Genomic DNA, 12,542 nt, shown 5'->3' with positions numbered 1-12,542 from the left:
TTTCACGGCTCTGCGTTGTAAACTTCTGTGAAGCATTTGGGGGTTCAAAGTGCTCACCACATATCTAGATAAGTTCCTTGGGGGGTCTAGTTTCCAAAATGGGGTCACTTGTGGGGGGTTTCTACTGTTTAGGCACATCAGGGGCTCTGCAAACGTAACATGATGCCCGCAGACCATTCCATCAAAGTCTGCATTCCAAATCATCACTACTTCCCTTCCGAGCCCCGGCATGTGCCCAGACAGTGGTTTACCCCCACATATGGGGTATCAGCGTACTCAGGAGAAACTGGACAACAACTTTTGGGGTCCAATTTCTCCTGTTACCCTTGGGAAAATAAAAAATTGTGGGCTAAAAAATCATTTTTGAGAAAAGAAAAATTATTTTTTATTTTCATGGCTCTGCGTTATAAACTTCTGTGAAGCACTTGGGGGATCAAAGTGCTCACCACACATCTAGATTAGTTCCGTGGGAGGTCTAGTTTCCAAAATGGGGTCACTTGTGGGGGAGCTCCAATGTTTAGGCACACAGGGGCTCTCCAAACGTGACATGGTGTCCGCTAATGATTGGAGCTAATTTTCCATTCAAAAAGCCAAATGGCGTGCCTTCACTTCCGAGCCCTGCCGTGCACCCAAACAGTGGTTTACCCCCACATATCGGGTATCATTGTACTCAGGACAAACTGAACAACAACATTTGGGGTCCAATTTCTCCTGTTACCCTTGGGAAAATAAAAAATTCCGGGCTAAAAATCATTTTTGAGGAAAGAAAAATTATTTTTTATTTTCACGGCTCTGCGTTATAAACTTCTGTGAAGTACCTGGGGGTTTAAAGTGCTCACTATGCATCTAGATAAGTTCCTTGGGGGGTCTAGTTTCCAAAATGGGGTCACTTGTGGGGGAGCTCCAATGTTTAGGCACACAGGGGCTCTCCAAACGCGACATGGTGTCCGCTAACGATTGGAGCTAATTTTCCATTCAAAAAGTCAAATGGCGCGCCTTCCCTTCCGAGCCTTGCCGTGCACCCAAACAGTGGTTTACCCCCACATATGAGGTATCGGCATACTCAGGAGAAATTTCCCAACAAATTTTAGGATCCATTTTATCCTGTTGTCCATGTGAAAATGAAAAAATTGAGGCTAAAAGAAATTTTGTGTGAAAAAAAAGTACTTTTTCATTTTTACGGATCAATTTGTCAAGCACCTGAGGGTTTAAAGTGCTCACTATGCTTCTAGATAAGTTCCTTGGTGGGTCTAGTTTCCAAAATGGGGTCACTTGTGGGGGAGCTCCAATGTTTAGGCACACAGGGGCTTTCCAAACGTGACATGGTGTCCGCTAACGATGGAGATAATTTTTCATTCAAAAAGTCAAATGGTGCTCCTTCCCTTCCGAGCCTTACCATGTGCCCAAACAGTGGTTTACCCCCACATGTGAGGTATCGGTGTACGCAGGAGAAATTGCCCAACAAATTTTAGGATCTATTTTATCCTGTTGCCCATGTGAAAATGAAAAAATTGAGGCTAAAATAATTTTTTTGTGAAAAAAAAGTACTTTTTCATTTTTACGGATCAATTTGTGAAGCACCTGGGGGGTTAAAGTGCTCACTATGCTTCTAGATAAGTTCCTTGGGGGGTCTAGTTTCCAAAATGGGGTCACTTGTGGGGGAGCCCCAATGTTTAGGCACACGGGGGCTCTCCAAACGCGACATGGTGTCCGCTAAAGATTGGAGCCAATTTTTCATTCAAAATGTCAAATGGCGCTCTTTCCCTTCCGAGCCCTGCCGTGCGCCCCAAACAGTGGTTTACCCCCACATATGAGGTATCAGCGTATTCAGGACACATTGGACAACAACGTTCATATTCCAGTTTCTCCTTTTACCCTTGGGAAAATAAAAAAAGTGTTGCTAAAAATCATTTTTGTGACTAAAAATTTAAATGTTCATTTTTTTTCCTTCCATGTTGCTTCTGCTGCTGTGAAACACCTGAAGGGTTAATAAACTTCTTGAATGTGGTCTTGAGCACCTTGAGGGGTGTTGTTTTTAGAATGGTGTCACTTTTGGGTATTTTCAGCCATATAGAACCCTCAAACTGACTTCAAATGTGAGGTGGTCCCTTAAAAAAATGGTTTTGTAAATTTTGTTGTATAAATGAGAAATCACTGGTCAAATTTTAACCCTTATAACTTCCTAGCAAAAAAAAAAATTTGTTTCCAAAATTGTGCTGATGTAAAGTAGATGTCATGTTGGACGCTGTTCAGACCAGGTCGTTCGACAGACAGCGGTAATTCCGCTTTTGACCACTATGTGCTCATTGGCGTCGGCTAGATTTTATCTAGCTGTTCCGGAGTTAATTTACCTGATCCTCGGATTGGAAGCTGGGCCATGCCCATTGCCTTTAAATAGTTCTCCTGATCATTGGGCGTCGCCGATTATAGCTTCTGTCTTGTGCGTTGTTATCTCGGTCTGGAGTTGTGAGCTGGTTGTTGGAGATTCGTTGCTGGTGGTGTATTTTCCTTTGTCTTATTTACTCCTTCCTATATTTGTATTTATTTTGCCCTGCACATTTATAGTGTATTCCTGAGTGACTGTGGCGTGGTGTATATTTTCCTTTATCCTTGTCTGTGCTTACTGTGGGTATTGGTGTATTGCCTCTTCACTGGGTGGTGGGCGGAGGTTTCAGCCTAGGGTTGAAACAGGAGACAGGGTGAGGTTCGAGGCCTGGACATGCACACCATCAGTGTAAACTCCAGGTAGAGGGTCAGTCAGGATTTCCCTAGTCTGAGGGAAATTGCAGGGGCCCGGGTTATTAGCTCTCGCCCAGCTAGTCTCCCCGTGACAGTAGACATGTGGGAAATGTTATTTATTAACTATTTTGTGTCACATAACTCTCTGGTTTAACAGAATAAAAATTAAAAATGTGAAAATTGCGAAATTTTCAAAATTTTCGTCAAATTTCTGTTTTTTTTCACAAATAAACTCAGAAATTAGCGACCTAAATTTACCACTAACATGAAGCCCAATATGTCACGAAAAAACATTCTCAGAACCGCTAGGATCCGTTGAAGCGTTCCTGAGTTATTACCTCATAAAGGGACACTGGTCAGAATTGCAAGAAATGGCTAGGTCATTGAGGTCAAAATAGGCTGGGTCATGAAGGGGTTAACCTATGTGTAAGCCAGCTATACCTGCTAATGGCCATGATCTCATCTTGTGTCTCCAATCTGTCTAGGGCTTTCAGGAGTACATCTTATTAGCTTTTTAGAGGCAGAATTAGTTAGTTTCTAACTTTGCACAAGATGGCTGCTAGAGCCAACATGGCTGTTCAGTATATTGTGGCTGACCATTCTCTTACACCATCTTGTTATATATGATGTGCAGTGCCATGCCTCCGTCACTACCAGAAGACGGAGCAGCTCTGCAAGTGAGTACTTCTGGCTGGCATGACCAATTCTAATAACAGCTGATTGGGGGAGGGGGGAGTGCCGGGTGTGAGACTTTGATGACTAATGTCCTAAGGACAGGTCGTAAAAGTAGTTGACAACCTCTTTAAATCAGGGTTTTGTGTCATTTGTATTTTTTTATTCAGAAATGTTTTTTCTTTCATTCCTAAATGAAGTAAAAAATAGCCCTAATAACCAGTTTTAAAATGAAAGATTTAACATTTTTATTTTTTATTCGGATTATTATTTGAAAAAAAGGCAAAATAAAAAAATGCATTTAACACAAAAACTTGATTTAAACATGCCGTTTTCAGATAACTTCATCCTTCACAAGTGTTTGACGACTGCATAGTTAGTTAGTCAAGTTAACTTTTGCTAGATCTGTACCATTATCTTGTGATTATGTACACTATGGTGCATTTACTGTAGTTATATATCCTAAGACCCTGTTCACATCTGTGCTGGAGACTCTATTTGTGGCCTCTATTGCACGTTTAGATTTACAAGAAACCAGCATGCTGTGCTATTTTTTTCTGGAAAAATGACAGTTATTATGGCAGAACCCAAGTACTGTGATTACAGGCATTAGCAGTTCCACTGTAGAATATTCTTAAGATTTGAATGATCATCTATGGCACTGATGGACTATGAGCACTGTGACCCTCTTCGCCTACATAGACTGACTTTTACTATTTAGGATAAAACAGAGACAAATGAATGTTCTGTGCTTTAAGGTTTTTAATCAATAGAACTTTAATATTTACAAACCAATGGTATCATTGTGTTTTTTTTCTTTGTAATTGAGAATATTTTACCTGATCCTAGGGACCTTAGTATGGTAACTGTAACCTTTATATTCCAATGGTTAATCTTTCCAGGGCCAGAAGACTCTCCTCCTTCTCACAGAAGAACAAATCGACCCTACAGCACTAGTTTACCTAACAGAATTTGTTGTATTTGGTTTTGTGTCACAACTTTTTACACGTGAACAGCAGGCAACAATCACCAATGCCATGAGAAGTGAGGTATGGAGCATCAAAATAGTCATAGATGCCATAGTTTATATCTGTGCACCTAGCATGTCAAAGTAGAGGTACATCTAGCACTGTAAGTTTTCTTTATATATTAATAATACATTATAATATATTAGTAATACATGATATTTTACTATAGACTTACATCATAGTGTGTATTTTGTATATGAATGATATGCTAACTCAATTTCAGAACATAGAAAAAATGTAAGCCATGATGTAAAATAACAAAATAATGGTAAAAGGGGTTGTCCGATCATAATCTAGAAGTTTGCATTCACTACTGTATGTATGACTGTAGTCTGTATGCAGACTTGTGAATCCTCACATTGTGCGCACTGTAGGCTGTGAGGATTCTCCTTTGCCGGAAGTGGCGGTCCACAAGTATGCAATACGATATGCATACTCCCAACCATGCTCCGACTAGGCTGCTTCCTGCCTCGCTCAATGCTGCGCACATGTACTTGGCACATAACCACATGTATACAAAACCCATACTTGCTGTCATGCTTCGCCGTTCCCAGCGCGGCACCAGTGCACGATGTTAGATTCATAAGTCTGCAGTCATATTTGCATAGAATAATCGTCAAAGGATTATCGTTGTGTGTGGCCTGTGTTTCTTAGATTGTAAACGTCCATTAGTTAAAATGAAGATTCATATTTTAAAACAAATGTAGGGATAAGGTTCGTGTTTTTCAGCTCAAAAACCTTGCATTTGTTCCTCCCTCCTCACAGTTGATTGGATATATGAGTGTGTGTAAACATAGAAGAGAAAAACTTCCAGCACTCTGTTTTCAGGCTTAAAATTTTTTATTTATGAAACATAAATGTTTAACACAGAATCTTCAAATGTCTAAGCCAATGCGTTTTCAACATTTGGTCTTAGACATTTGAAAGCACTGTTTTAATCATATATGTTCCAATAATAAAAACTGTACATTTTTAAAGGGAACCTGTCTCCAGAAAAAATGCTATTAACCTTTAGATACGGGGTTAATCTGCAGATTAATAGCATTATTACCCAGCCCGGCACCTGCTCTTAACTGCACGCTGCTGGGAGAAAATGAACTTTATTCCCCCTGACAGCATTTGGGTTTCAGTGATGGGGGTAGCACTGCTGCAAAGTCAGTCACTGCTTTGGTGGCTGTAACTGTGCCCTGTCCTTGACTGACACTGGCTCTGCATTAAGGCCAGCTGTCAGTCAGTACTGGGGTCCGGTTACAGCCACCACTCACTATACTCAGAGCGGTGACTGAATCCGTGCCCCCATGACTGAAACCCCAACACTAGGGGGAATAAAGTTAAAGGGAACCTGTCATCAGGTTTGGCCGATAAGAGATATGGCCACCGCCTTTCAGGGCTGATACAGCATTCTGTAATGCTGTGTATCTGCCCTCAACCCTACCTGTAAGATAAGAAATATAACTTTTATTATACTCACTTGTAGGGTGGTCCGGTCAGATGGGTGTCGCTCTTCTTGGTCCGGTGCCTCCTTTCTTTTTGCGATGCCGTTCTCCTGCTTGCTTCGTGTGGATGACGCGTCTCCTCGGCATCGTGCTCCTGTGCAGGCGCACTTCTCTGCCCTGTTGAGGGTAGATCAAAGTGCTGCAGAGCGCAGGTGCCAGGAAAAGTCAAAGAGCCCAGGCGCATGTGCACTGCAATTTTTTGCTCTGCCCTCAACAGGGTAGAGAAGTACACCTGTGAAGGAGCGCAATGCCGAGGAGACTGCATTGATGATGAAGGGACATGTCATCCACACAAAGCAAGCAGCAGGACAGGGATCGTAAGAAGATGGGAGGCGCCGGACCAAGACCAGCGACACCCATCGGATTGGACCGCCCATCAGGTGAGTATAATAAAAGTTATTTTTCTTCTCTTACAGGTCCGGCTGGGGGAGATATACAGCATTATATAATGCTGCATATCAGCCCTGAAAGGTGATGGCCGTATCTCTTATCGGCCAAAGCTGGTGACAGGTTCATTTTAATTTTCTCCTCACAGCGTTTGGCTAAGCGCAGTTTAGTAATGCTATTAAACTTCAGATTAACCCCATATCTGCCAGTTGATAGTGTTTTTTCTGGTGACAGGTTCCCTTTAAGTCTAGAATCATTCAGCATGGCTTTTTGAAATATTAAACTTAATCTTGCAGTTTGATTGACATGCCCTCAATAGCCACCTGGTGTTGTTAATATCTCACCCTCCAAAGGTAGGCTAATGATCTCTCTCAGTCTTTAGCTGATCTCAAAAAATGTTTATTTTACCTCCTTCTTCCAAGTCATAATGTTCTTATTTTTCCACCAAGATATGATGGCTTATTTTTGGCAGGGCGAATTGTAGTTTTGGATGGCACAACTCATTTCATACAGAGTACTGTAAAAATGGGGAAATATTTGAAGTTTGGTGAAATGTAAAAATCTCATATGATTCCACCTTTGTTTTTTGAAGTTTTGTTTTTACGGTCTTTGCTATGTGGTAAGAATTACCTGGCAAAATGATTCTCTAGGTCAGTATGATGATGGTGATACTGAACATGTTTAGTTTTTATTTATTGAGGTAGTGAAAAAAATCTGACTTTTATTAAAATAAAGTTTTGTGTTTTCTGAGACCAAAACATTTTTATTATTTTATTAGTTTTTATTTTTCTGTTAGAGCTTGTTTTTTTTGCATAGCAAGCTGACAGTTTATTTTTACCATTATGAGTTTGATACAACTGACAGCTAGGACTAGTCATCCAAGACACATAGTTCCCAGCTAGCTTCTGAAATTATGTTTACTCTGTTTCAAATTAAGACATACTTGGCTACAATTGAGCAATCAGGCTCTGATTCATGAAGCCCATTTGATCAGGTTTTCTTTAACACAGTTTTTTGAAAGTAAACCCTAAATATATACTAAAACGTACCTTGAAAAATTATTCAGAAATAGTCCAAATTGTTAAAATGCAATTAAAAAAAGGAGCAAAAGAATCCCAAAAAGCTAAGAAAATTAAATATTTATTTATCCCCTTTGCTAAGAATTCTCTAAGTAAAGTTTGTTCAAACCATTTAAAGGGAACCTGTCACCCCGTTTTTTCAGTATGAGATAAAAATACAGTTAAATAGGGCCTGAGCTGTGCGTTACAATAGTGTATTTTGTGTACCCTGATTCCCCACCTATGCTGCGGAAATACCTTACCAAAGTCGCATTTTTCACCTATCAATCAGGCTGGTCTGGTCAAATGGGCGTGGTGACCGCTGTTTTTTCCCCCAGATCTTGCTTATCTTTCCGTTGGTGGCGTAGTGGTTTGCGCATGTCCAACTGCAGAATCCACTGCGCAGGTGAAGAAAAAGAGCGCGATCTGCGCTATTCCCCTGGTCATCGGTGGGGGCGGCCATCTTCCTGAGGCCGCGCGTGCGCAGATGGAGTGCTCTGCTGCACGGGGCTTCAGGAAAATGGCCGCGGGATGCTGCGCGTGCGCAGATGGAGATCGCGGCGGCCATTTTCCTGAAGCCGAGATATGAACTTTTATTTGCGCCGTCACTGGCAGAACCTATCAGAACAGATATTTTGCCAATTGCAAGACAACAGGGGTAGCATATTTGTGCACTTGCACATGTCCACTTAACTATGTGGGCAAAACAAAGCGACAACTAAAAGTGAGGATTGGGGAGCATATTGGAGACATTATCCATAAAAGAGATACCCCCTGGGCACGTCATGTAAATGAAACACATTTGGGGGATCGCAAATCAATTTCATTCAGGGTGATTGAGACTGTACCTCAATCTGATAGGGGAATTGGGACAGGAGGATCATCCAGAGGGAGACTAGATGGATCTATTGGATGGAATCTGTCAGTCCTGGGGGCCTCAATGAGCAACTCAACTTTGGGCGCTTCATTTAATCTGGTTAACACCGTCTAAAAATATGTCTTGCCTACGTTATATTGGTTCTTACAGACCATGACGTAATTCATTGACCTGTCACCTATGTTTGGGTGACTTTTTCTATGTTAATACTATTGTGGGACCATATATGTCTGTTTATTGGCTATTGCGGTTCATTTAATATGGATTCTGTATAAATATTGCTTTGAGCATGCTGCAGCAACTAACATATATTTCTTTGCAATGACACTTAATTTTATATAATACCACTTTAGGCTAATATTCTCTATTGCGATTCAGGGCGCGCTACATATATTTACAGTTGTGCAGTTGCCAGGCACTCTTAGTTTTATATTATCTGGGAGCGCATATGTCATTCATCTACTCCGTAACTAACCAGATGTTATGACTTGCGCCTGTCCCATTATTGCCTAGTGTGGAATGCACATATCGCAAGTGAGAACTCAGAGATTCACTACGTGCACCACTGGTGTTTTGTGGAAAAGCAGATGTAAGATTCTGTAACAGTCTCTGCTGATACTCCTGCATGCGTGAATCCCTTTCTATGGCAGAAATTGTTTTGCCAAATTTACTTTTGTACCGGGGATCTAAGAGTGTGGCAACCCAGTAGTCGGCATTACTTAGGATTCTGACAATCCGAGGGTCATGTTGCAGGTAGTGCAGCAAGAAGGCACTCATGTGTCTTGCAAATCCAGGAGGACCAAGTCCTTGTTGTCTTGGTGGTGGTGAGGTGAGAATCATGCTTCCTTCCTCTGCTCTCTCCCCCCAACCTCGTACAATAGAAATTTGATCAAGGTTTCCCCCATCTGATGAGTCTTCCATGCCCAGCGCCAGTTCGTCCTCCACTTCTTCCTCGCCCAGTTTGGCTGCTACCATGCGCCCTCGGTAATCCCTCTCCCCCAGCCTCCAATGCTAGCCACCTTGGTGCTGCCGACCGTCTGGACCTTGGAGATATTATCTTTTCTGCATACGACTCCTCCTGTTCCTTCTCCTCCTCCTCCTCCTCTTGTTCCACCACCTGACTCTGAATACTGTTTAAGGTGTGCTCCAGCATGTACATTACCGGAATAGTCATGCTGATAATGGCATCGTCAGCACTAAACATCTTCGTCGCTATTTCAAAACTGTGCAGAAGGGTGCATAGGTCCCTGATCTGAGACCACTCCTGCAGCGTAATTTGCCCCACCTCTGGATCTCGTTGGCCCAGGCTATACGTCATAACGTATTGCACCAGGGCTTGTCGGTGCTGCCACAGTCGCTGCAACATGTGCAGAGTTGAATTCCACCGTGTGGGAACATCGCATTTCAGCCGGTGAACTGGCAGGCCCAACGACTTCTGCAGAGATGTAAGTCATTGAGGTGCGGGATGCGAACGGCAGAAGTGAGCACACAGCGACCGTGCCCTATGCAGAAGCCCGTCTAGTCCGGGATAGTTGGATAAAAATTGCTGGACAACCAGGTTCAAAACGTGAGCCATACAAGGAACGTGTGTGAAATTGCCTTGGCGATGGGCAGGTTTGCAGCATTATCACACACGGCCTTCCCTGGCTGCAGGTTGAGTGGAGACAACCATTGATGGAACTTGGTCTCCAGAGCTGACCACAAATCCTCAGCTGTGTGACTCACATTTCCCAGACATTTCAATGTAAACACAACCTGATCCATTGAGCCCTGGTGACAGCATAGTAAGGAGGTGTGCAGGATTCCTTCTGCGCAGTTAGAACGCAGGTGGCATTACCAGACAGGCTTTGGGTGCAGATGGAGGACCGAGAGGAGGTTGAGGAGGCAGAAGCATGGAGGAACTTCTAGATACAGAGGATCGACGAGTAACTCGTGGGGACAGCAAAATTTGGACAGCAGCCCCTTCTCCTGATGTCACCATAGTTACCCAGTGCCCAGTCACTGACATGTAATGTCCCTGTCGATGTCTACTCGTCCAAGTGTCTGTGGTGAAATGCACCCTGTTACACACAGAGTTTCTCAAGGAAGCGGTGATGTTGTGTACGACATGCTGGTGTAGCGCAGGCACAGCTTTCTTTGAGAAGTAGTGGCGACTGGGCATCTGGTACTTGGGCACTGTGACGGACATAAGGTCTCAAAAATCCTCTGTGTCCACCAGGTGGAAAGGCAGCATTTCTGTAGTCAACAGCTTGCAGATGGTGAAATTGAACCTCTTAGCTTTGTCATGGCTAGGAGGAAATGGTCTTTTACTTGTCCACATCTGAGGGACTGAGGGCTGGCTACCGTGCTTAGACGGGGTTGATTAGGGTGTCCACGGCAAACTGCTGGTCTGTGAGGAAGGCGCAGGCGGAGATGTTATGTTGCCTTGATCAAACTGTGGTCTCGATGTCAGAGAGTTCTCAACATCAGCAGGTGTTTCCACTTGCAAATGTCCTGACGACCTGCCAATCACACTGGCTGTTGCGAGTAAAGCGGTGGAAGGTCTGCATCCGAAACCATGTGCGACTGCTGTCTCCACAGTCACAGAGGATGAAGAGGACGTGGATGCACTTGATGGGGCAGACGGTGATTGACCCGGCCCACTAGGCCGCATTGTAGCACAGTGAGCTTCCCACTGCAACTTATGCCTCATATCCATGTGACGGTTCATGCATGAAGTACTCAAACTAGTCCTTTTTTGGCCTCTACTGAGATTTTGGTGACAAATCTTACAGACAACATGAGTTGGGTCATTCTTTGTGATCTTGAAAAATGCCCAGGCTATGCAAGGCTTAGAGCTCGTGTGACCTGAAGAGCCACCACATCTTCTGCTCAGAGGCACAGTTGGGGTTGAGGATGCAGTTGTTGACGTGCTTCCAGTTCTCCGTCAACCTTCAACCTAACCTTGTCATCAGACTCGTCACTAGCATCCTCCTCCACCTCCTTTGCTAACCTCATGAACTGGCGGACTGTGGGTTGACTGTAAGTGGGGTCTCCAACCTCGTCATCATCCTGTGTGTTCTCGCACCCGTCGTCCTCAGAGCCAACCTCTTCCTGCCCTGACCGAAAAGTCAAGTTTTCGTTCCAATCAGGTATCGCAGTCTCATCATCATCTTCCTCATTGTCTCCAACAACAGGAGTTACAGTTTGGGAATGAGGATCTACATTATGCTCAGAACCTTCTTCATCTGGGCCTGGATCCGACTCACAAAGATTCTGGGCATCAGTGCAGATAATTTCCTCATCTGGATTCAAAGAAGCTCTGGAGGAGACCTCTGATTCCCAGGCTATAGTATGAGTAAACAGCTCTGCAGACTCAACCATCTGTGTTACCCCATACTCAGATGGGCGGCTGGAGACTTGTGAGGTGTGAGAAAACAAGTGCGATTGGGGTGACACCTCTGAGGACTGGAGTAGTTGTGATGTTGAAGTTGACATGGAGGAGAGCCCACTTGAATGAGCACTTGATATCCGTTCAAGCACCTGCTGTTTTTGTGCCTCATCTTGAATTTGTAGCGATGATCGTAGCAATGGTCGTAAGAAAGGGATCATATCAGATTGTCCACGAAAAGAAGTAGACATCTTACTTTGGCTGGAAGATGGTCTTTCTTCTGCAGATGTTACTGTTGCTTTACCACCTACCCCATGGACACAACCTTTTCTTCCCTTTCCAACACGCCTATTCCCCTTTCCACCAGCAGAAGGCCTTTTGCCACTCATTTTGGTGCTTAACTAATTGACAACTCTGTATCTGTAGTTGTTGGCACAAAAAACGATGGATGAAAACGAGCAGAGCTGAGTGGCCAAACTGTGGTACTAGGCCCAAAAGGATTTAGTGGGTTAGATGCAGTAAAAATGTAGATACACAGGTGGTGTAGTTAGCTTCACAGACGGGCTACTCCGCTGACGTGCAGACACTGCTCCTAGGCCCAAAACTATTTACTGGGTTAGATGCAGTAAAAATTTAGATACACAGGCGCTGTAGTTAGCTTCACAGGCGGGCTACTCCGCTCACGTGCAGACACTACTCCTAGGGCCAAAACAATTTACTGGGTTAGATACAGTAAAAATTTAGATACACAGGCGGTGTAGTTAGCTTCACAGGCGGGCTACTCCGCTCACGTGCAGACACTACTCCTAGGCCCAAAACTATTTACTGGGTTAGATGCAGTAAAAATTTAGATACAAAGGCGGTGTAGTTAGCTTCACAGGCCGGCTACTCCACTGACATGCAAACACTGCTCCT

General features: G+C 43.6%; 1 protein-coding gene across 1 annotated transcript in view; it reads left to right on the top strand.

The window, feature by feature from the left end:
* LOC143816267 (uncharacterized) overlaps nucleotides 1–12,542 on the top strand; it is a 657,854-nt gene that overhangs the window by 146,403 nt on the left and 498,909 nt on the right. Inside the window, exon 22 of the mRNA XM_077296442.1 lies at nucleotides 4,314–4,460. Coding sequence (XP_077152557.1) covers nucleotides 4,314–4,460 — 147 coding nt within the window. The remainder of the gene's footprint in view (nucleotides 1–4,313; nucleotides 4,461–12,542) is intronic.

This window comes from Ranitomeya variabilis, chromosome 3 (genome assembly GCF_051348905.1).
Source record: "Ranitomeya variabilis isolate aRanVar5 chromosome 3, aRanVar5.hap1, whole genome shotgun sequence".
NCBI lineage: Eukaryota > Metazoa > Chordata > Amphibia > Anura > Dendrobatidae > Ranitomeya > Ranitomeya variabilis.
The sequence above is the reverse complement of the archived record's forward strand: the minus strand, read 5'-3'. Positions and strand labels throughout refer to the sequence as shown.